General features: G+C 36.1%; 2 protein-coding genes across 2 annotated transcripts; both read right to left on the reverse strand.

Annotated features, from left to right (window-relative positions):
* Positions 1–18,431: 18,431 nt before the first annotated feature.
* Positions 18,432–20,401, reverse strand: LOC130471478 (uncharacterized). Its single transcript, XM_056841648.1, has 5 exons — positions 19,760–20,401; positions 19,306–19,580; positions 18,919–19,218; positions 18,734–18,839; positions 18,432–18,656 (listed from the first exon to the last, which is right to left on the reverse strand). Exons 1-5 carry the CDS (start codon positions 20,399–20,401, stop codon positions 18,432–18,434), a joined length of 1,548 nt encoding a protein of 515 aa, XP_056697626.1.
* A 24-nt stretch (positions 20,402–20,425) lies between these two features.
* On the reverse strand, positions 20,426–21,679 carry LOC130471479 (uncharacterized). Its single transcript, XM_056841649.1, has one exon. It carries the CDS (start codon positions 21,677–21,679, stop codon positions 20,426–20,428), a length of 1,254 nt encoding a protein of 417 aa, XP_056697627.1.
* Between the last annotated feature and the right edge of the window lie 478 nt (positions 21,680–22,157).

Consider the following 22,157-nt stretch of genomic DNA (forward strand, 5'->3'; position numbering starts at 1 on the left):
TTACAATGCCAACAATCATGATTATTCAATATCCCTTCATATTATTCATGGATCCCCAAACCCTAGAAATTAGACTACTCAAGCATATTAACAATAAACAAAGCAATTAGCATGATTGAAAACATAATTAGAGCTAAACAAAGAATTGAAATAGTGAACAATACCTTAATTGAAGAACAATGGAAATAGAAATCTTGAATTTTTATTGAAATTGAAAACTAAGTGTTTGCATAATTTAGAGAGAAATTAACTAAGGAAAATAAAACTAAGGGTTTCAATACTAGAATAAGATGCCCACTAAAATAATCAAGCCTAGTATTTATAGTTTTCCCATAAACATAAGGAAAAACCGGAAGAAAAACCGCGCCTAAAGCCTGCTGGGTTACTGTCGCCCGGTCGGGCAGCCAACCACCCGTCGGGCGACCAGCTCGAAATCCGCCCGTCGGGCGCAGGTCTGCCCGCCGGGCGGAGGGAGACCATGTGGAAGTCATGCGCACGCGCCCGGTCGGGCGCCTCTTGCCCGTCGAGCGAAGGGAGAGAATCTGCTGCTGCTGTTTCGATGGGCGCCCGATGGGCATCGGGCGAAACTCCGCCCGTCGGGCGCCTGCTGACTGCTTAAGTCTTATGCTTGCTCGCCCGGTGGGCGAGGGGAGATCAACTACCCTTCGTCCGCAACACCGAGTCTAACTTCCGGGGCTCAATCATGAGCATCTAAGGCTCCCGCAAGTTGACAATAGTCGTCCCGAACACCCTCGGGATTAGGTAGTGGCCTAAATCATCATGAAACGGTTCTAAAAAGACCAATTTCTCACTAAGTAGACCTGAAACTCAAGGCACACTCAAATACACAGATTAGTACTAAAAACGGCTCCTAAGAGCTCATTTAACGCTTAAAAGTACTAAGGGACGGGGGTGAAAACACTATATAAAACACACATATCAAATCCCCCCAAGCTAGATCCTTATATATATATATATATATATATATATATATATATATATATATATATATATATATATATATATATATATATATATATATATATATATATATATACATCAATTAATCTAAAATCATGAATTATCTATTAAAATATATATCGACCATAGATAATCATAATCAAATACAAGTATTAACTAATTACTACGTACATTATCTTAAAGCAATATATATAAACGTCATGATATGATTCATATATACTTAGCGATAACGTAGTTAATTTAGAAAAAGTGATAAAAATCATCTATACATTAAATTAATTCGCAGAGTCTAGTCAAACTGAAATAAAAGCGATATTTTAAAACAAAATAACTTCTAACTAGCATTGTCATTTTTTCTACAAGATGATCCAAAACTAAATAAAAACAACTTCCTAGCTACGAACAAACTAATTACCAAGTAAACCTATATTTATGCTAGCTTAGCTTCAAGATAACTTGTTCATCTCTTGATATACATTACCACTTGAATCATCAATAATCTGCAAAGAAAATTTAATGTCAAATATATATGAAGTATGATGAACATTCTATAAAATCAAAAATCAACAGTAATCCTAACCAGCTTCATCCTAACTACTAGTGGTCTTCTCAAAATAATACCAACTATTAATCAAGGGAAAAATGCATGACTATTAGAAATATAGACATGAACAATGAATATATATATATATATATATATATATATATATATATATATATATATATATATATATATATATATATATATATATATATATATATAAATTAGTTAACTTAATTACCAAAGGTAGAAACCCAAACAACAACCAACACAAAACAACAAGGGAAACAAAAGCTAAGGGAGCACAGCTCGCACCCAAGCAAAAACAAAAAAACTAAAACATTCTACAAAGACACCAGCCAAACAGATGTTCATTAACTTGTTGTGTAAACGCTTAAACTGTGACTTTCTTTAATTAGCAGGCTTTCCCATTTGAAAAGCACAAGGCTTGCACAAAAGAACTGCACAACAACAAGCTGAAAAAGAAACTCCACAACAGCAAGTTAGCCTGAGCAGAACAGTATGCCTGACTGACTGCGAACCTGCAAAACTCTACAACAGCAGGACTCAGCAGTAGCAGCAGCTACAACAGCAGGACTCAGCAGTAGCAGCAGCTACAACAGCAGGACTCAGTAGTAGCAGCAGATTCTGAATGCCCAATACCTCTTAGCTTGCTGACAGTCTCTCAAAATCTGGAGAGATTACTCATTGATGACACCAGTCAGAAGTTCTATATTGAGATGTATTTCTTGAAAAAAAGGTAACTCTTTATGAAATAACCAACTAGATGAAGTTCCGTTTGCATGATATATGATGCATTTTGTTTACAAGTACAAAACAACTGTAGTCTTTTTACATGAAGTGTAAGCTTTCAAATTCGAGATGGAAGTTCCGTTTGCAGTGTGCCCTCTCACTCTACAAAGGCTTATATTAGTATATGAGAAGTGTCTATTTGCGTTATTTAAAACTAGAAAAGAAAGTAAAAAGGAGAAATTTAAAAAGAATGTGGAGATAAGAATGTGATTAGCATTCTCAAGTTTAATAAGGCACTTCCTGCTGGCTATTCTATTCTGTTTTATGTTAACTTTCTCTATATACTATTTTGTTTAATAAGGCACTTCCTACTGGCTGAAATCTGGACTTAGCGCTCGGCTGCCTCCATGCTCATGAGAGCCGCTTTAACTTCACACGATGAAAAAGGTCTGTTAATAACCTCCAGCTCCTTAGCACTCAATCTTGGAAAATAGTCCGCTAGTAATTGGATTCTGTTATTGTTGCACACTTCTTCTTGGAACAGTGATTTCCAGTAAGAAAGTACCAACTCTTTCACTTGAGTTTGGTCTGTACACCACATTCTGTTAGAGTCTTGTAAAGTCTCGATTATGTTCCTCTTTCTACGAATAATAGTTGAAACATGGAAATATCTAGTGTCACTTTAAAGTGAAAATGTTCTGTGGGTTCAGTAACTTTACCAACCTCGTGCTTGTGTGGGTGTGTTTTTATTTATGTGTGCATTTGTAATACTTTCCCATTTCTCAGATGGACTGTGAATCTGTGATCTATATTTCTTCCCAACCAGTTGTCATTAGAGTGCTACGAGAGGTTTTTCCAGCAATTAAGCTGCCCTATGTGTCCCATCCTGATTCTAGCTTAGATATTTTCTTTTATCTTTCATCCAGATCAATGATGTCTCAATATGGTTTGCGATCTCTGTTTCCTATGGAAGATCTTGCTGTAATGGGGATTTTGGAGTTGTTGCCATATCTTTACAAGATTAGAGTATGTATAACACTACTTTCTATATGTCTGCTCATTTGTCAAATAAAAACGACTCACTTTATAAGTTTTGATTTGGTTCTAAAGTTTTGGTTATATGTTTTCGCGTTGCTTTACTACCTTGCTAGGAAAACATCATATAATATATTATCGTTTAAACCAACTAAGTAGGAATTCTCTATACTTTTTTTGTGTTTACAAATGTTATGAACTTGATATTATAAGTTTCAGAAGTGTTGAAGTGTCAAAAGGAAAGAGTTGGGGTGCATATTGGAGTGAACAGTGGGACTAATCATATTACTCACATTGTAGGTAAGGCTGAAGGAAACAGTGGAAGCAACTTTCTTGTTTAAACCGCACGTTGTTGTGACAGTTGATGCAAAGGGTTTCTGTTTTCGTTTCCTCAAAGAGCTACGAGGTATAACTTGGAGTTCAAATTATCTTAATTTTTTCTCCTAATTAATATGGTAATAGAAATTTAGACAAATTCCATTTGCAGCTTCTTATTGTGTTCAATAGTTAGACAGTCCTATGCATTTCCATTATGTCGCACCATCATTCTGGGCATGGAGAGGTGGTGAAGTAGGACTCAAGTGTCTATCTCAATTCGTAGACCACGTTTTATGTATTTTGCCCTTTGAGGAAGAAGTTTGCAGGGTAAATGGGCTAGCTGCGACTTTTGTGGGACATCCAGTGTTGGAAGATTGTTTGGAGCAGAATTTAGTACGTCTTTTGACTTCTTTGTTTTAGAATGCATGTGTGTAATGAACTTTTATCCCATGTTTCCTCCTTTGTGCTCTACTGGTGGGAAAGATTTAGGTAGAAACTATCCCAAACTTCGACTAGGCCTACAGGTCATAGTACTTGAAAATTTTCAAACAGTCACGAAATCTGTGAAAAGCTTCTCAAATATCCTCCACAACACTTTGAACAGACCAAAAATAAGTGAACAGACCAAAAACAGACAAAAAACAAGTACTATGAGTGAACAGACCAAAAATAAGTGAACATACCAAAAACAGACCAAAAACGAGTACTATGAGTGAACAGACCAAAAACAAAACAGACTATAGAAGTCAATCAAACAGAAAACAAGCTTATACAATGAGCAATTTCTATGCACAACTAAAACTTTTTATAGTAGTTGATTTCAGACTTATCTCTCACTCATGGTCAGAGTTCGAATGAGGTTTTATCAGGAGAGTAAGTCGGAGTCGCTGCTGTCTTGGATTGACATTTAACATTGTGTTTTCTTTAGGCGTTACAGAAGGAGCATCATAAATTAACTAACAGAAACCATAGTTTGTTAACAACCCAGACCTAACACCAAACTCGTGTTTCAGCTAATATCAACATAATACCTTATTATGATAATCCTAAATCTAAGAATCTACCTTCTAATCTCACCATCATCCATAAATAATCGACAACTATAAAGCTTGTTTCAGCTATAAGTTTATCTATAAAGCATGAAACGCAGTTAATTAATTCCATATGAAATTACCTTGCATTTGGCAATAGTGTCAAAGTCTCATGTCTCGGCCTGGTTGTCACCATTGCCACCAGAATCATCAGTAATCTACAAAAAGAATTTTAATATGTAAATTAGATATGCCACATTTCAGGTAATGATACATGATGCTCAATCAGAATAATTTCCAAAAATAACTAACCATAGTCATTGCTGATTCCGCACCATCTAAAAGGTTCGATGAAACATTCCCTTTGCGTATTTCCTTCAAAACATGTCCCAAAAAAGAAGCAATCATTTTAAATGACTGTGTTGTTTCTTTAAACTTGGTATTCAGAACTTGATTTTGTTTCGCAAGGTCCTCATTTTGCTTCTTGACAACTGATATTTCACCTTTCATGTTCTCCACTTCCGTAGCATTGTTGTTAACATATATTGACCCTTCTTTCCTCAGCAAACCTTCCACTCCAAAGATGTCGCTTTGCTTCACTCCAAATCCATAATTCAGAGGACGTTTAGGTACTTCACCTTTATACATGAGCTCATTAAAGACTGCATTCTCAATTTCAATTACGGGCTTTGAAGAAGAGGAACTCGCAAGGTTTTCTTGGACCTTTTTGTTGGCATCCTCCTGTTATATAATATGAAAAGATCACTCAAAATCTATCAACCAAGAATACTATGTACAAGTAAAGAAAAAAATAAATAGACTTCAAGAGACAAGATTGATTTATAGAATTAGCTCAATGCAATGATACCACAAATTGATGAGGAAGTGCGCCCTCTTTAAAGCTTCCATCTTCTTTGGCGTAAACTGATTTGAAAAATGCCAATTCGCTAAAATCTCCTTTCTTCTCTTTCTGCAATTTCAGGAAAAAAATAAATTGAAAACTGAAAATTTGAAGTTCTTAAAACGACTATCACTATATTTGTTTAACACTTTGAGTTGTTATCCCCGTAGTAGGGTTGTTGGGTGCATTGCCACTTTGCCAGGGGGGACAGAGTCGACAACAGAGGCAGTGACATCAGCAAGCTCTCTGCTTGTGTCGGGCTAAGGGGAATTCAGGAGTACGTTGCCTCACTTAGGAAATATCTGATAGCTGCTTTAGTGCTTTTCATTAGACCCTTATCTGATCCATTTGCTACTTCACAATAAATAAGAAACACTGATGGCTAATTGGTCTAATAATCTAGTCCAGTGTGGAAAATTCAATTGGAGATTTGAAGATCATATAGATACAGATTTATATATTATAAGAACGCCATGCTAAACAGCTGTCTTAAGGAGTCTAGCAGCAAATTTCGAGGAAGGAAAGAAATTATACAGTCATCTCTTGAATATGACTCTCTCTATCAAACTTCACTTGAAAGATGTTGATGGACGGAGCTAAAATAGGAAACGTGAATATGTGGGATTTCATCATCAGGACATTGAATAAAACCAAACTTATTTCAGGTTAATAAAATAAGTGTGGATTAAGTTCACATTTGGCATTAGAATCAAACTTTCAGATACTGAGAAGTTATGCTGACATCTTTTCTATCTCTTTGCATGATGATTGTTTTTTGATATATGTTTCGTGTTAGATGTTTGCAATACTATGTTACTCGGTCTCTTCATTTGACCTCAAATACACAAGTTGGATGTTTTACATTCTAATTTTTGACTTGTGTATGGACACTTGACATTTCATTGCGGATCAAAATTCATGATATCTTTCATTAATTACCCAAGTCTGGTTTATGGACACGTACCCCTGAGTCCATGTAATATACTTCGTAGTTGCATTGCCAGCATGGCTGAATATATAGTTTAACTGGAATCTGTTAGGTTATAATTTAGGTTATTCACTACAGTGTTGTACTGTTTTAGCAGTTCCTTTCTGATGATGATTTTTTATACCCTTTGTTTTATGTATCAAAGTGGTGTGATTATGTTTCTATTTGCCACCGATCTAATACTACTAGTTACCTTTCTGTAATTAGTCACTAGGAAGCAGCATTGGGGACAGCACCAAATGGTTGGTCAACAAATTTAAAGGTTTGGAATGCCTTCACTTCCTCGATTTTGTTTCTTTCTGCTCAAGTTTTCGAATCTGCTTCTGTTTGAGGCGCTCACTTGTTTACCTTGTATGCCTTTGTTGTTTAAATTGAATAGTTTTTGCAACTTCATGCACTGCAGATGGACTTCATTGCCTCTGCTTTCTGATGTTTTCTACTTTAAACTTGAAGTAGCCACGCGCACCCGCTCCCATCCCCAGACCACCCTCCAGAATCATACTTCTTAGTTCCTGTTAAAAGTTGACTATATTTGACAGTAATACTTTCAGGTAACCCCGTTTCCTGATCCTAAAAGCTCTAAGTTCATGAGAATCTAGGACAACTATCTCCAAAACGTTTGAAGATTCACATAATGTATACTTCTGCAACATGGTTTATAACAGAAACGAAGATTTCCCCAGCTATTGCTTTCAATTCCATTTGCCCGCATAACCAACTTTTCTAAATTTCTCTACTTTAACATTAGAAAACTAAAGAATGTCCTTATGTGCGAGATTAGATATGTTAGGTTATGATACATATGAACAACATAAATCATGCGGAAAAACCTATATGTCAGGAATCAAATTAATTGCACATAATCAAATAATTAGTCTAGGATGCATACACTTTGTAGCGTGCCCTCCCTAGCTGCGCCCGAACTGAACAAGAACAAGTCTTTAGGACTCCAAGTGTCGTCCTTCCGTAGAAAGTCCACAGCACGTCCGGATCCGCCTTAAGATTGACCAACTAGAATCGCCCTTAAGGTACTATAATTTTCGGCTAAATAAGGCAAGAGTTTTGACTGATTTTTCTGCTTAAAAATCCTAGCTTTGAATACTTGAAATCTCGTGTATAAATTTGTGACCCTAGGCACATATTTATAGAGTATGGAAAAGGATTTAGAATCCTATTAGAATACCAATTAGTTTAATTAGAATCCCTTTAGGACTCAATTAAATAAATTCTATCTACTAGGATTAGGATTTAATCATAGAACGAATTCCAATAGCTTTAGGATTCGTATCGCACACAACCGCACACGAGCACGATCACCGCACAGCCCGCGTAAGCCTCACGGCTCACGCGAGCTGCACAACTCGCAGCCCACGAGCATTTCTCGCAGCCCACGATCCGCGCGCGCGCCATGCCTTGCTGGGCCTGGACTTGCGCTGGGCCTGGCGAGGCTTTGGCAGCGTGTGTTGGTGCGCATGGCTTGCTGGGCGCGGGCCTGGCTTCGTGCTGGGCCTTCGTCTAGCAAGTCTCGCCCGATGCAAATTCGTACGATGCGCTTCCGATTAAATTCCCGATTCCGGAATTCATATCCGATACGAACAATGTCTAACATTTTCGATTCCGGAATTAATTTCCGTTTCGAACAAATATTTAATATTTCCGGTTCCGATAATATTTCCGATTCTGACAATATTTCCATTTCCGGCAATATTTCCGATTCCGGCAATATTTCCATTTCCGATAATATTTTTCGATACGTACCATGTTTCCGTTTCCGGCAACATCTACGACTTGGATAATATTTATATTTCCGATACGATCCATATTTCCGTTTCCGGCAATATCATCGTTTCCGGAGTATTCATTTACTTGTCTTTGACGATCTTAGCTCCCACTGAAACCAAGATTCGTCGATTCCGAATATCCATAGATGGAGTATTTAATTCCATTAAATACTTGATCCGTTTACGTACTATTTGTGTGACCCTACGGGTTCAGTCAAGAGTAAGATGTGGATTAATATCATTAATTCCACTTGAACTGAAGCGGCCTCTAGCTAGGCATTCAGCTCACTTGATCTCACTGAATTATTAACATGTTAATTAATACTGAACCGCATTTATTAGACTTAATATTAAATTCATACTTGGACCAAGGACATTAATATTAAATGTTCATTAAGCATTTTATTCAAGTTATGTGTTCCGGCAGGTGTGAATAAAATCATTGAAGAATTAAGCACATTATGTATTTAGACTCAATTCTAAAATCTTTTAGGTAAGCAAAAGGCTTTTGCTAATAGTCTAGAAACTACTCTTGTTTAATAGGTACGTCTAAGAACTTATTAGGTAAACCTATCAGTTTTGCCACGACATAAAAGGACTCCTTACTTATATCGTTGAGTTTCACCAAAACTAACATGTACTCACAATTATTTGTGTACCTTACCCCTTTAGGATCAATAAGTAACACCTCGCTGAGTGTAAAAATATTACTAGATTGATGTAAAGGTTATCCAAGTAAGTGTTATTTTGGCATGGCACCTTTTAACTCAATTTTTAAACTTTGGAACTTAAGGCTTTTACTATGTTGGTTAGATTTTAAGTGAACTAAAATCCTTAATCATGCAACATAATCAAGCCATAATCTCATGCATAATTAAGACATATTTAAAGCAATAAACAACTTAAAACATGCATAAGATAAATGTGATCTAGTATGGCCCGACTTCATTTTGAAGCTTCAACTTCAAAGTCCGTCTTGAAAAATGGATTGGAAACTCCGTCTTGAATTTCACCATGGGAGGCGCGATTTTCTTCAAATAGGATAAGCTATAATTAAACTAATTACAAATATTTGATGGTACGCAGACCATATTTGAATTGAAAAACAAACTTTGGTGCATTAGACCAATTACATTCAAATTAATGGTACGCAGACCATATTTTCTATCTTATTTGGGCCATACTAGTCACTTTCAATAACCTGCAAAACAGTACATATGCAATATATACCATTCACCCATTCATTATCATGAATGGCCCACATAGCTGGTTAGTAAAACACATTGTTATGCATCACATAAATATTTGCAGCAATTAATCAAGGGCACCAATAATCTACCAATTATTCAGTCGTTATTAATTCTAATCAAGTTGTTTTAACCTTAAAGGATTTGTAGACCTAATCAAGAGTTTATGACTAAAATGCTCCCACTTAAACCAATAACTTTATATGCTTTACTAATTTTAAACATAAAAATGTATTTCTAGTCTAACCGGAAATATACAAGTTTAATTAAAATTTAAAAAATTATAATCCATTAATTTATTTTCAGTTGAATTAAACGAATTTAAATTAATTCAAGGTTTAATTTTAGTAAAATAATTAGCATAAATTAAAATTTATAATAATTATAATAATCAAAATAAAATCCCGAGAAAACAATTTAAATTATTAATTTTAAAATTAATTAAAATTATTTCCGAACTGAAAATTCAAAATTAAAACAAAACGTAGCAATCGTCGCAAGACGAGGCACTTGGGCTTGCGCCCAATCCCCGTCGAGCCACGAGGCAGCTACGCCCCGCTCGATCGATCGTTGCACACGGCACACACAGCCATACGCCACACGCAGCCACACGCCACACGCACACGCAGCCATCGCTGGCCATGCTGCGCGCAGCCTCTGTGCTGTGTCGCGTCTGCTGCTGCTTTCCCTCGCGAAGCATCGCTCGCTGCACGCGAGCCATCGCTCGCTGCGCGAGCCTGCGCTCGCTGGCACGAGGCAGTGCGCGCTGTGGCGCAGCACGCTTGCTGCCCAAACGCGACTGCTCGTAGTGCCTTGCCTATTGCCCACGCCCATCGCACAGCACACACGGCCATCACCTTTGCCTCGCGCGCGCGCCATGCTATGTTGCTCGCTGCATTCGTGCCGCACGGGCGACGAGCTCCCTTGCTCGTCGTCGCGTGCCCGCACTATAATAAATAATAAATAATAAATAATAAATAATAAATAATAAATAATAAATAATAAATAATAAATAATAAATAATAAATAATAAATAATAAATAATAAATAATAAATAATAAATAATAAATAATAAATAATAAATAATAAATAATAAATAATAAATAATAAATAATAAATAATAAATAATAAATAATAAATAATAAATAATAAATAATAAATAATAAATAATAAATAATAAATAATAAATAATAAATAATAAATAATAAATAATAAATAATAAATAATAAATAATAAATAATAATAATAAATAATAAATAATAAATAATAAATAATAAATAATAAATAATAAATAATAAATGATAAATGATAAATGATAAATGATAAATGATAAATGATAAATGATAAATGATAAATGATAAATGATAAATGATAAATGATAAATGATAAATGATAAATGATAAATGATAAATGATAAATGATAAATGATAAATGATAAATGATAAATGATAAATGATAAATGATAAATGATAAATGATAAATGATAAATGATAAATGATAAATGATAAATGATAAATGATAAATGATAAATGATAAATAATAAATATATTAATATTGGAACTTATTGAAACTTATTGAAACTTATCTGAACTTATCTGAACTTATTGGAACTTATTGAAACTTATTGGAACTTATCTGAACTTATCTGAACTTATTGGACCTGAAACTTATTTTTTTGAGGTGAACATAACGCACCCTTAACATCATAAATTTACAAACTTTTGCGTTCGGAAAACTAAAACCTCCGAAAAGTCATAGTTAGGCTTCGAATTTGGGAATTCTGGGTTCGGCCTAAAATTAATATTTTTGTCAAAATTTTAGAATGTCTTTTACATGCGGAATTGACACAAAAATCACTCGATTTGGATGAGTAACGAAGAAACTGCCGAAAAACTGTGTACATATAATTAAATAAACGCAATTTGCAATTAATTAACAATTACGAAAATTAATCACCCCTTTTTAATTCTTTGCAAATTTGTAAAATTTAACCTTGTTTAAGCAATTATATATCATGCAATTAATAAGGGGCTCGTGATACCACTGTTAGGTTATGATACATATGAACAACATAAATCATACGGAAAAACCTATATGCCAGGAATCAAATTAATTGCACATAATCAAATAATTAGTCTAGGATGCATACACTTTGTAGCGTGCCCTCCCTAGCTGCGCCCGAACCGAACAAGAACAAGTTTTTAGGACTCCAAGTGTCGTCCCTCCGTAGAAAGTCCACAGCACGTCCGGGTCCGCCTTAAGATTGACCAACTAGAATCGCCCTTAAGGTACTATAATTTTCGGCTAAATAAGGCAAGAGTTTTGCCTGATTTTCTGCTTAAAAATCCTAGCTTTGAATACTTGAAATCTCGTGTATAAATTTGTGACCCTAGGCACATATTTATAGAGTATGGAAAAGGATTTAGAATCCTATTAGAAGACCAATTAGTTTAATTAGAATCCCTTTAGGACTCTATTAAATAAATTCTATCTACTAGGATTAGGATTTAATCATAGAACGAATTCCAATAGCTTTAGGATTCGTATCGCACACAACCGCACACGAGCACAAGCACCGCACAGCCCGCGCAAGCCTCGCGGCCCACGCGAGCTACACAGCTCGCAGCCCACGAGCATTGCTCGCAGCCCACGAGCATTGCTGGGCCAGGCCTTGCACTGGGCCTGGCGAGGCTTTGGCAGCGTGTGTTGGTGCGCATGGCTTGCTGGGAGCGGGCCTGGCTTCGTGCTGGGCCTTCGTCTAGCAAGTCTCGTCCTATGCTAATTCGTACGATGCGCTTCCGATTAAATTCCCGATTCCGGAATTCATTTCCGATACGAACAATATCTGACATTTCCGATTCCGGAATTAATTTCCGTTTCGAACAAATATTTAATATTTCTGTTTCCTATAATATTTCCGATTCTGACAATATTTCCGTTTCCGGCAATAATTCCAATTCCGGCAATATTTCCATTTCCGATAATATTTTTCGATACGTACTATGTTTCCGTTTCCGGCAACATCTACGACTTGGATAATATTTATATTTCCAATACGATCCATATTTCCGTTTCCGGCAATATCATCATTTCCGGAGTATTCATTTACTTTCCTTTGACGATCTTAGCTCCCATTGAAACCAAGATCCGTCGATTCTGAATATCCATAGATGGAGTATTTAATGCCATTAAATACTTGATCCGTTTACGTACTATTTGTGTGACCCTACGGGTTCAGTCAAGAGTAAGCTGTGGATTAATATCATTAATTCCACTTGAACTGAAGCGGCCTCTAGCTAGGCATTCAGCTCACTTAATCTCACTGAATTATTAACTTGTTAATTAATACTGAACCGCATTTATTAGACTTAATATTAAATGCATACTTGGACCAAGGGCATTATTTCCTTCAAGATATGCATATACGAGTAAATATTACTCTTATTTGTTTATGAATTTTTGACTTTTATATTACTGTTATTTGTTTATGAATTTTAGACTTAGCACCTATATAGCAATTGAAATGCTACAAACCAAATAGCTAGGTTGAAAATCATACCATATCAACTCTTCGATTAGCAAAGCTTGTAGCACCACTGTTGTGCTTATTGCCTTGTAATGCTCGAGCATTTTTCCCATTTCAGATTTTTCCTAGTTTCATGAAACCAATGTTAGTATATATAGGTGAAACAAATAAAACTTAATTACTAAATTTAGGATATTTTGGGGTCACAAACCATGGCCTCTGGTAAAAGCCAATAATCTACCAAATCCGTCCAACTCCTAATGGACACTCCATCAGGCACGCCGACATAGTTCTCTTCTCAAGATTTATTCACTGGTTCGAAAAAATCCTTCTTCAATTTGTATCGATGATTGTTCCATGGTTTGTCAATACGCATCACTAGTGCCTTGTTAACTAGAGGTCCATCAGGTAACACAAAATGTTTCTTTAAAAAAAAAGAAGGAAAAATTAAGTTACGCCACATTAGTAAACAATAAAGTAGAAAGAGAAATTCAATACTCAAGCATGGATGATTATGGTGCAAACCAATGTTAACAAAATAGTTTGCCTAGCTAGTTCTGATCAGATCAGACTGATCTGATCTGATCTGTCTGATCTGATCAGAACTAGCTAGGTGAACTTAGTGATTCTGCAGAAACTTAACCCGGGGTCGGAACCCCCATGACCAAATAAAAACCTGAAAAATTGGCAACTGATTGATGAACATAGATGGAAAAAGAACAAATTTAAAGCTAATTAAACAGTTAAAGAAACCAACCAAAAAATCTTAACCAATGAAGCAACTAAGCTAAAATCAAACTACAATTAACATAAGTGTTAAGAACAATAAATCCACATACCCGAATCATTGTAACAACATTAGTTTTTAACTTATTGTTCACAGCACGCCAACTTGGGACTCCCACTGGACAAAGTGAATCATTTTTTGCAATATCTCCAAGGAAGCTCACAAGGATCTTCCCACCTTTTCGAATAGGTTGGTTGAATTCATTGAGCTTGACAATGTATTTGAACCCCTTTGCATCATGCCAAACGTCTCGAGGCAGAACTGGCCCCTTTACCAGATGTCGTATTCCATCAGCATCTGTCACGGGAGCTAAATCAGACTAAAAAATCACCAAGATCGATAATTTACAGTTTGCATATTTGATGTAGAGACATGTTTGCCTATAGCTATAGCCTCCTCCTTCTCATCAAACTCCCTCGATTCTGGCCAATTTGGAATAATGATTCGATGTCGAAGTGTTTGTTTCTTCACAGCAGTATCACTTCCTTCTCCTTGATCAAATTCATTTTCACTCTCAGAAGCCGATTCTTCAAATTCGTCCCAGTTGTAATTTGCCATGGTGTCTGGTGGTGTAGGAGATTGTGACATCACATGTTTTGTTGCTCCCAAAGGTGCAACAAATGCTCTTTTCTCTAAATGTGGTTTGACACTTGTAAAAGAAGATACCGGCTGTTGTCTAGCTTTTTGAGGCTGCTGTGTAGCTTTGTGAAGCTGATGGGTAGCTTTTTAAGGCTGACTGGTAGCTGTTCGAGGCTGTTGGGAAGCTTTGAAAGGCTGCAAAGAAGGCTGCAAGGTAGCTTTGAAAGGCTGCAACACAGGCTGCATAGTAAGCTGTTGTGGATTCGGTGTTGACGCTTTTTGTGTTGCAATTTCCGTCAGATTGGGAAACGTAGGTCCTTTATAGCATCTACTTTGTGTTGTTCCTGTAAGAGTGGGCGGAATTGGTTGTTGTAATGGGTTAGAGGATGGTTTTGTCTGGGTAAAGGATGGTTTTGATAATGCCTTCAGTTGTGGCTTTGAAACCATGGAAGTAGGCCGAGGCAAGGATGACTGTGGTGCAACCATGGTTTTTTTAGCAGCTACTGGTTGCTTAATGGGTTGTGATACCGCCCCAAATGTCTGTGACACTCCAAGTGTTGGAGGACTGAACGATCCCCAGTTTTGGGTGGATGGATCAGAAGATTTTGGGGATTTAATGCAGCAATGCTCGACCCTTCGTCAATAGCTACCAATGTTCTTTTAGTCCTGTAACTCATATTTTAGTTCCTGTTCAGAAAGTAAGAAACACAATCAGCAATGAATAAAAAGGTCATTAAACCAACTCAATTTCTACAAGAATGAATCACTAAATAGGATAATAGGTATTCACTCAAAGTGACAATGATACACGTTAAATCAGTTTAACATTTTCACATAAACAAGAATTACAATGAGCAGAATACTCAGTATATATAGAAGCAAAGTGAAAATCTGATTGAGAAAAAGAAATTCATCCTGGCTCTAATTGGTCGTTAGCTCACGAGTGATCTAGAGTCTAGAATATACAAGTCATAGACTCAAAAGTCTGAAACCTTCAAGGAACTTGAAAACTTTATATTAGAAGGCCTTTTGCTCCGTTCATCCCTTTATTAAGTTTCATTATAACCTGTCACATTACAAGCATAAGCACGAAACAAGATAGAGAAGGCAAACCAGAAAGGAAACAACTAACGTAAACGCACTGAAGATATTATCAGAAAGTGAAGATATTAGCACTATGGAAACAACTAACCTCCAGGTGGCTACCAAATCTCCCTGGAGGTCGAATTAGCACTATGGCCCCTACGAATGTGGAAAAGAATGAGTGTGTAGCAGCTTGGTGGAATGAGGAGGGTGATGGATGGCATTTGGAGGGATTGATCTCACATCTTTGGGTGCACGAACAGGAAGCTATCAAGATAATGAGGGTAGCAAGAAGTGAGCAGCCTGACATTCTGTGAAAGGACTACACAAGGAATGACAATTTCACGGTATGTAGTGCCTATCACCATGAAGTACAACGCAGGGAGCATAATGACAGTACCTCGAACCCAGCTACATCACAGTGGCTATGGCGTATGGTATGGAAAGCGGTGGTAGCCCCAAAAATCAAGAACCTCATGTATAGAGCAATGAAGGAGGGCTTGCCCACTATGGATAAACTAGCAAGGAGAGACATGCCAGTTGATATTAGCACTATGCACTAGGCAAACCAGAACGGAAACAACTAACAAGACAGATATGCAGAAGATCCGTAATGCACTGAAGATATTATCAGAAAGTGAGAAACAGCTCAGGGTGTCCAAGAATCAAACTACATGGCTTACTGTAGCTCTATTGCAATTGAATTCTACAGATCCCTCTTTCTCAGATCCTAACGAGTCCAGGTTATCTGTAAGAACTTCAAATACTGAAGGTTGGGTTTTACTTTATCCTTATTTATAAACTAAGATTACGCTTAGTCTAGGCTTAATGATACTTAACTGATCAGTAAAATGTTGGAGTAAATTGTTCAGCTGCAGATGGTGACTGTTGCAGTACAGTTACAAAAACCTTAGTTCAAATTAAGAGAAATAAAAGTACAACCGTAATATCTTAAAACCATCTCTCTTACTCATGTTCTTCTTCAACCTCAAAAGAATAATTACTTCCCCACTAATCTTTTTGTTTTTGGTATCAATTTTATATTATGTCAGAATGTCTAGGTAAATTAATCATAGACTTTTATTGAAAATGTTACTTTCATACGAGTTATAAATCATAGCCCAGATAGCCGGACTTCGGAAAAATGTAAGTCTTTTATATTTTCATCATATTTTTATATTTTTATGACACCAGGCAAAAGCTGAAGAACAATCTAAAACAAGTCATCAAACAAATCAGGAAGTTGTGAACCAGCAAAACAACATCAAGCAACAGCTGCATGTCTGACATGTATTAACAAAATGATTTGGCTACCTTATTAGTTATTCCCCATTCTGTTTTGAAAAGAAAGGAGGGGAACCATACCTGGAATAAAGATCTTTGTTGCTTGATTCAGAGAGCCTAAATCAGTAATATCCTGAGCCTGTAGTTTTAAGAAAATGATTATCAAGAGAGTTACATAGGAGAGAAAACAAGCGATAAAAGGATCAATATTACAATACAAATGAGCTTAGAGAAGCTTGAAAAAAGCTGGCTATAATTATATAAAGTCGGTGGTCACATATGATTCTCAAAGTCAAAAGACATAGAAAGAGGATCCAATGGGTGATCCAGCAGCTTAGTATAGTAGTAAATGGCAGCTTTGAAGAGGTGGATGCACATTGTTAATTGTTAACATGAATGCAGAACACAAACATCTACTAGAGAATCAATCCTGAATTGCAGAACTCGAAACAGACAGAAACATAAATGTAGAAATGTAAGTCTTTAAACCCAAAGAAGTAAAGTCATCTCTTGGCCTAATAAATTGAATAATAAAAGGAAGATTAGCATTTTAGTCAAATATTTTGTATACGTCAATATGCACCGGGACACATGAATATCATGCATTCCCCAATAATACATCAACATTATCCAAGTAAAATAGAAGTAAAGAGGTAACGTGTTGATACTTGTGTAATACTGGAAACTAATGGAGTGATGTTTACTGTTATAAACAATGAAATTTAGTGAATTGTTTTTAGCAATATTTTACATTGGAGTCATTTCATGATTAACTCACAGCATTTCACTAATCTTACAGATTCACGGTTTGTCTGTGTGGTTCTCCTTAGATAGCCAGGCATGATATTTTGGCAAACTCTGACAGATACGCTTTGTCAAAGGGGGGTAAAACTTTCAGAACCAAGACAGATGCATATAAACAAGAATCATTCTTTTCCCAATAAACCGTATTGTTTAGTTATAATGGACCAACCCACCCCTGACACACATTTTCTTGTGTACCACAGGCGCAACAAAAAGGGGAAGAAAAGCAACAACAACACTGCAACAACAATGAACCGAATCAAATACAAAAGGGGGAAATCACAAAAAATAAAGATAAATTGCCCCTTTTTCACGGAATTACAGTATAAAAATCTCTGCATCACCGTCAAAGAAACTAGTAGTAAGGGTACTTGGACATTAGTAGACAATAAAATAAGTGAGTATAGATTAAGTATATACCTCATTATTCAACCAGATTAAACAATATGGCTCACAACGTCATGAATAAATACAAATCCAAAGCAAAACAATAAAAAATAAGCATGATCAATCGGTCCCACCCTCTTCCTCTACTGCTAAAGAATCCCCTAAATTAAACACATCTCTAGGCTTGTTCTTAACAACATGAAACCATCCCTTTTGTATTTCATATTCTATGTAAAATACTTATTTTGCTTGAGATGAGAATACAAATGGATCATCTTGCAATAATCGTCCAGAATGCATCAATTTAGAGAAATTGACACATACTCCGCCATTTGGATATGCTTTTACACCCCTATGAATTTCTACCCAATCACAACGAAACAATACAACTTTGTAATCTCCGTATTAATCTAATTCATAGATATCTTTCACTTTTCCATAGTAGGCATCTCCATCCGCTTCGACCATAATTCCAGAAGTTTGTGTCAAAAGACGAGAATCGCGATCCGTGGAAAGGAATTTGTATCCATTGATTATGTATCCTTTTAATTTTCTACCATAAGAATGCAAACCACCCGCCAAAGCTTTTCTTAGTTTCCCATATTCGGTGGTTGCATCTATGTAATGTACCTACGATGATAAATCATTAAATCAAATACATATTTTTTAAAAGAAGTATGTATTCACATTAAAAGAACTTATGTAACCTTATTTTGCAGCCACCCTCCAAATTCATCGATGATCCAGTTACTTTCATCACTCTCCGTGACAGGATTTTGTAAGTTCATTTGACGTTTCTCGGTTAAAAATTCACTTCATGGAAGAAGAACAAAATTAAAAATCATCTACTATAACAATTCATAATTAAAAAGAAAACCAACATAATACTTACTCCAGATCCCCTTTTATCTCATCAGAGTGAAGCAAAATGTAGCGATGAGCTTGTTTTAAGCTTTTGTCATCAAGGCGAATGCTGACCTCCTTCCCAATAACTCGACCACCGGAATTAAACAAGTAATCATTGGGATTTGGAATGTCATCATCCATCCTTTTAGGTATGTTGAAGATGGTCTTAACAACTTGAAGATATCTCGAACAAAACCTAATTGTCTCCTCTAAAAGGAAGCCTTCTGCAATAGATCCTTCGGGTTGGGCTTTATTGGTTACATGTGATTTCAAATGGGACAAGTACCTTTCAAATAAAACATTTGTACTTAATATATGATAAATGTGAAATATTTAATAAAAAGAATATAATTTAGACGTGTAAGATATTAACCTTTCAATGGGATACATCCATCTGTATTGCACTGGTCCACCAAGTTTAACCTCCTCCACTAAGTGAATCAACAAATGGACCATGATTGTGAAAAATGAAGGCAGAAACTCCTTTTCCAACTCACAAAGAGTTAAAATAATTTCATTTTGAAGACCATCTAAATCATCTGGATCAATAGTAGTAGAGCACAACTTCTTGAAAAAGGAAGACAATCTAGCCAACAAGTCAATTACTTTTGTAACTTTAGAGGCCCTTAAGGCAACGGGAAGGATATCCTGCATTAGAACATGGTTGTCATGGCTTTTGAGGTTAATCAACTTCCTTTGCTTCATATTCACACAACTAGAAAGGTTGGATCCATATCCATCAGGAACTTTAATTTTCTGCAAAACATTTAGGAACCTCTCCTTCTCCTCGGTAGACATAAAATAGGAAGCCGGAGGCATGCATTCACCTCCGTTAGGATAGTACTCAGCCAAAGGTGAGACTTTATTCTCCATGCTTCAAGGGCTTCTCGATCATTCCTACTATCTCTACTCTTATCCATACTAAGAAGAGTTCCCAAAATATTCTCAGACACGTTTTTCTCAATGTGCATCACATCTAAATTATGCCTTAGAAGATTATGCTCCCAATACACCAAATCAAAGAATATGCTTCTCTTGGTACCAAAGTCACTTTCATCTTGGACATCATCATCATCATCATGTTCTCTTTGCCTCTTTTTCGGTGGTGCCTTCGACTTTCCGTAAACATGCTTCACCTTTTCTTGCTGCCTCAATATATCAGTGCCGCTAGGATGAGATGGGGCATTACCCCACTCATTAGTTCCAAACTTCTCACAAAACTTGTCACCTTGACATCGATATGGGTGATCTGAAGGTAACCATTTTCTATAGCTACAATAGCAAATCTTGCTCCCAAATCTATCAGAAGGCGTGGAATCTAAGCATATAGGACATGAATTGTAACCTTTTATGCTCAAACCAAAGAGCATTGCATAGCCGGAAAAGTCATTAATAGTCCAAAACAAAGCCGCACGCAAATTAAATTTCTCTCCAGCAAAAGCATCAAAAGCTTCAACCCCTTTCCACATCAATTTCAATTCATGCACTAATGGCTACAAATACACGTCAATATCATTTCCGGGACTTGATTTTCCCGGAATAAGCGTGGACAGAATGAAAGAAGATGGTTTTATACATAACCATGGTGGAAGATTATAAGGAATCAACATCACTGGCCACGTACTATAAGTGGTGTTCATTAAACGGTAAGGATTAAAACCATCACTAGCAAGACCTAATCGAACACTAAGAGGGTCTAATGCAAAATCTCTGTGACGCTCATCAAATGCCTTCCATGCTAAGCCATCTGAGGGATGCCTTAAAATCTTCTTATCATCTTCACCCAATCGCTCTGTATCATGCCATCTCTTATCTTCTGCTGTTTCTGATGACATGTATATTCTTTTTAGTCTCGGTATAAGAGGGAAATATCGCATTACCTTAGCTGGCACACCTTTCTTACAAGTATCTGTACCTTGATCACTTACAATGTTGCCCCTATCCTTAGTTTTCGTCCACCTCGATGTACCACAAACATGACACTTGTCTTTCTTTGAAAATTCACCCCAATACAACATGCAATTATTCGGACAAGCATTAATCTTTTCATACCCAAGGCCCAAGTCTTTTATCATTTTCTTACCGTAATAATAAGAAGAGGGAAAATCAAGTATTTGAGGAAATGCATCTAGAATTAGCTTCAACAGCATATTGAAAGATTCTATGGACCAGTGATTCAAACACTTCAAGTGAAACAAGTGTAACAGAAAAGAAAACTTTGAAAAATTGATACACCCCTCGTATAATTTCTCCTCAGAAGCTTCAAGCAACTTCTTATACGTCACATCTTCTTCTATTGTAAAATAATCATATTCTACATCTGTGTCATAGGCCACGGGTTCCTCAATCCATTCATCATCCTCTCGTGCTTCTAAATTTGGGCAATTGGGAGGCATATTAACACTAAATGCTGATCTTAATATCCCTCCTATATTATCTCGACCTACAAACCCACTTTGGTTATCAAGGGATCCTTCACTAGTAATCCCTCCATCACTCTCAAAAATACGCTGAAACGTATCCCCTTTACCATGAAAAATCCAATCCTTAAATGGCTTATAAAATCCCTTAAACAAAATATGCCTCTCCACTTCATTTACGGAGAACCATTTCTCTACCTTACAGTTCTTACATGGACATCTAATTTTTCCTTCGACTAGATCTTGCTTGGAAAACTCAATAAATTCCAAACAACTGTCGACATATTCACGATGACCAGTGGGTAGATCGATCAAACTTTTATCCATATCTATACGAAATTAGCAGAGTAATTAGTAATATACGTCGGTCGTAGAATAGGAAATTTTTATATGTACTTATTAAAATATTATGATCATTCTTAGAACCTTGATATATCACACGAGATTAATTTAAGTCACATAACACCTCCGTACACAACTCTTCTTAATTCATACCATAACTTATGGTTTTTTATTTAATCATTCTTCATTAATGACTAATATTTGTTATCTATCTTCATCTTCTAAAATTTATTACCCTCTATCACTTCCATATTATATTTTCTTTTTGCGTACAAGATGATACTTTAAACTTCACATGAATTTGCAAGGAAAATAAAGCATGTGATTTTAGCGCACAAGGTGATACTTTAAAATTCACACGAAGACAACATTATAAATCCATTTTTAAAAGGAGTAAGAGTACCTTAAGTAACGTGGCATCACATAATCAGAATTTATGGTAAAATTTCTTGAATTAAATGTA

Source organism: Spinacia oleracea, chromosome 4, assembly GCF_020520425.1.
Source record: "Spinacia oleracea cultivar Varoflay chromosome 4, BTI_SOV_V1, whole genome shotgun sequence".
Taxonomy (NCBI): Eukaryota; Viridiplantae; Streptophyta; class Magnoliopsida; order Caryophyllales; family Amaranthaceae; genus Spinacia; species Spinacia oleracea.

What these genes read in the sequence shown, in the direction of transcription:
- LOC130471479 (XM_056841649.1), bottom strand. Translation starts at nt 21,679, where the DNA reads ATGGATAAAAGTTTGATCGATCTACCCACTGGTCATCGTGAATATGTC.
- LOC130471478 (XM_056841648.1), bottom strand. Translation starts at nt 20,401, where the DNA reads ATGTGGAAAGGGGTTGAAGCTTTTGATGCTTTTGCTGGAGAGAAATTT. An exon ending in TGGATGTATCCCATTGAAAG is followed by an intron (nt 19,219 to 19,305) that starts GTTAATATCTTA and finishes TTTATTTGAAAG; the next exon opens with GTACTTGTCCCATTTGAAAT. An exon ending in GAGATAAAAGGGGATCTGGA is followed by an intron (nt 18,840 to 18,918) that starts GTAAGTATTATG and finishes TCTTCCATGAAG; the next exon opens with TGAATTTTTAACCGAGAAAC.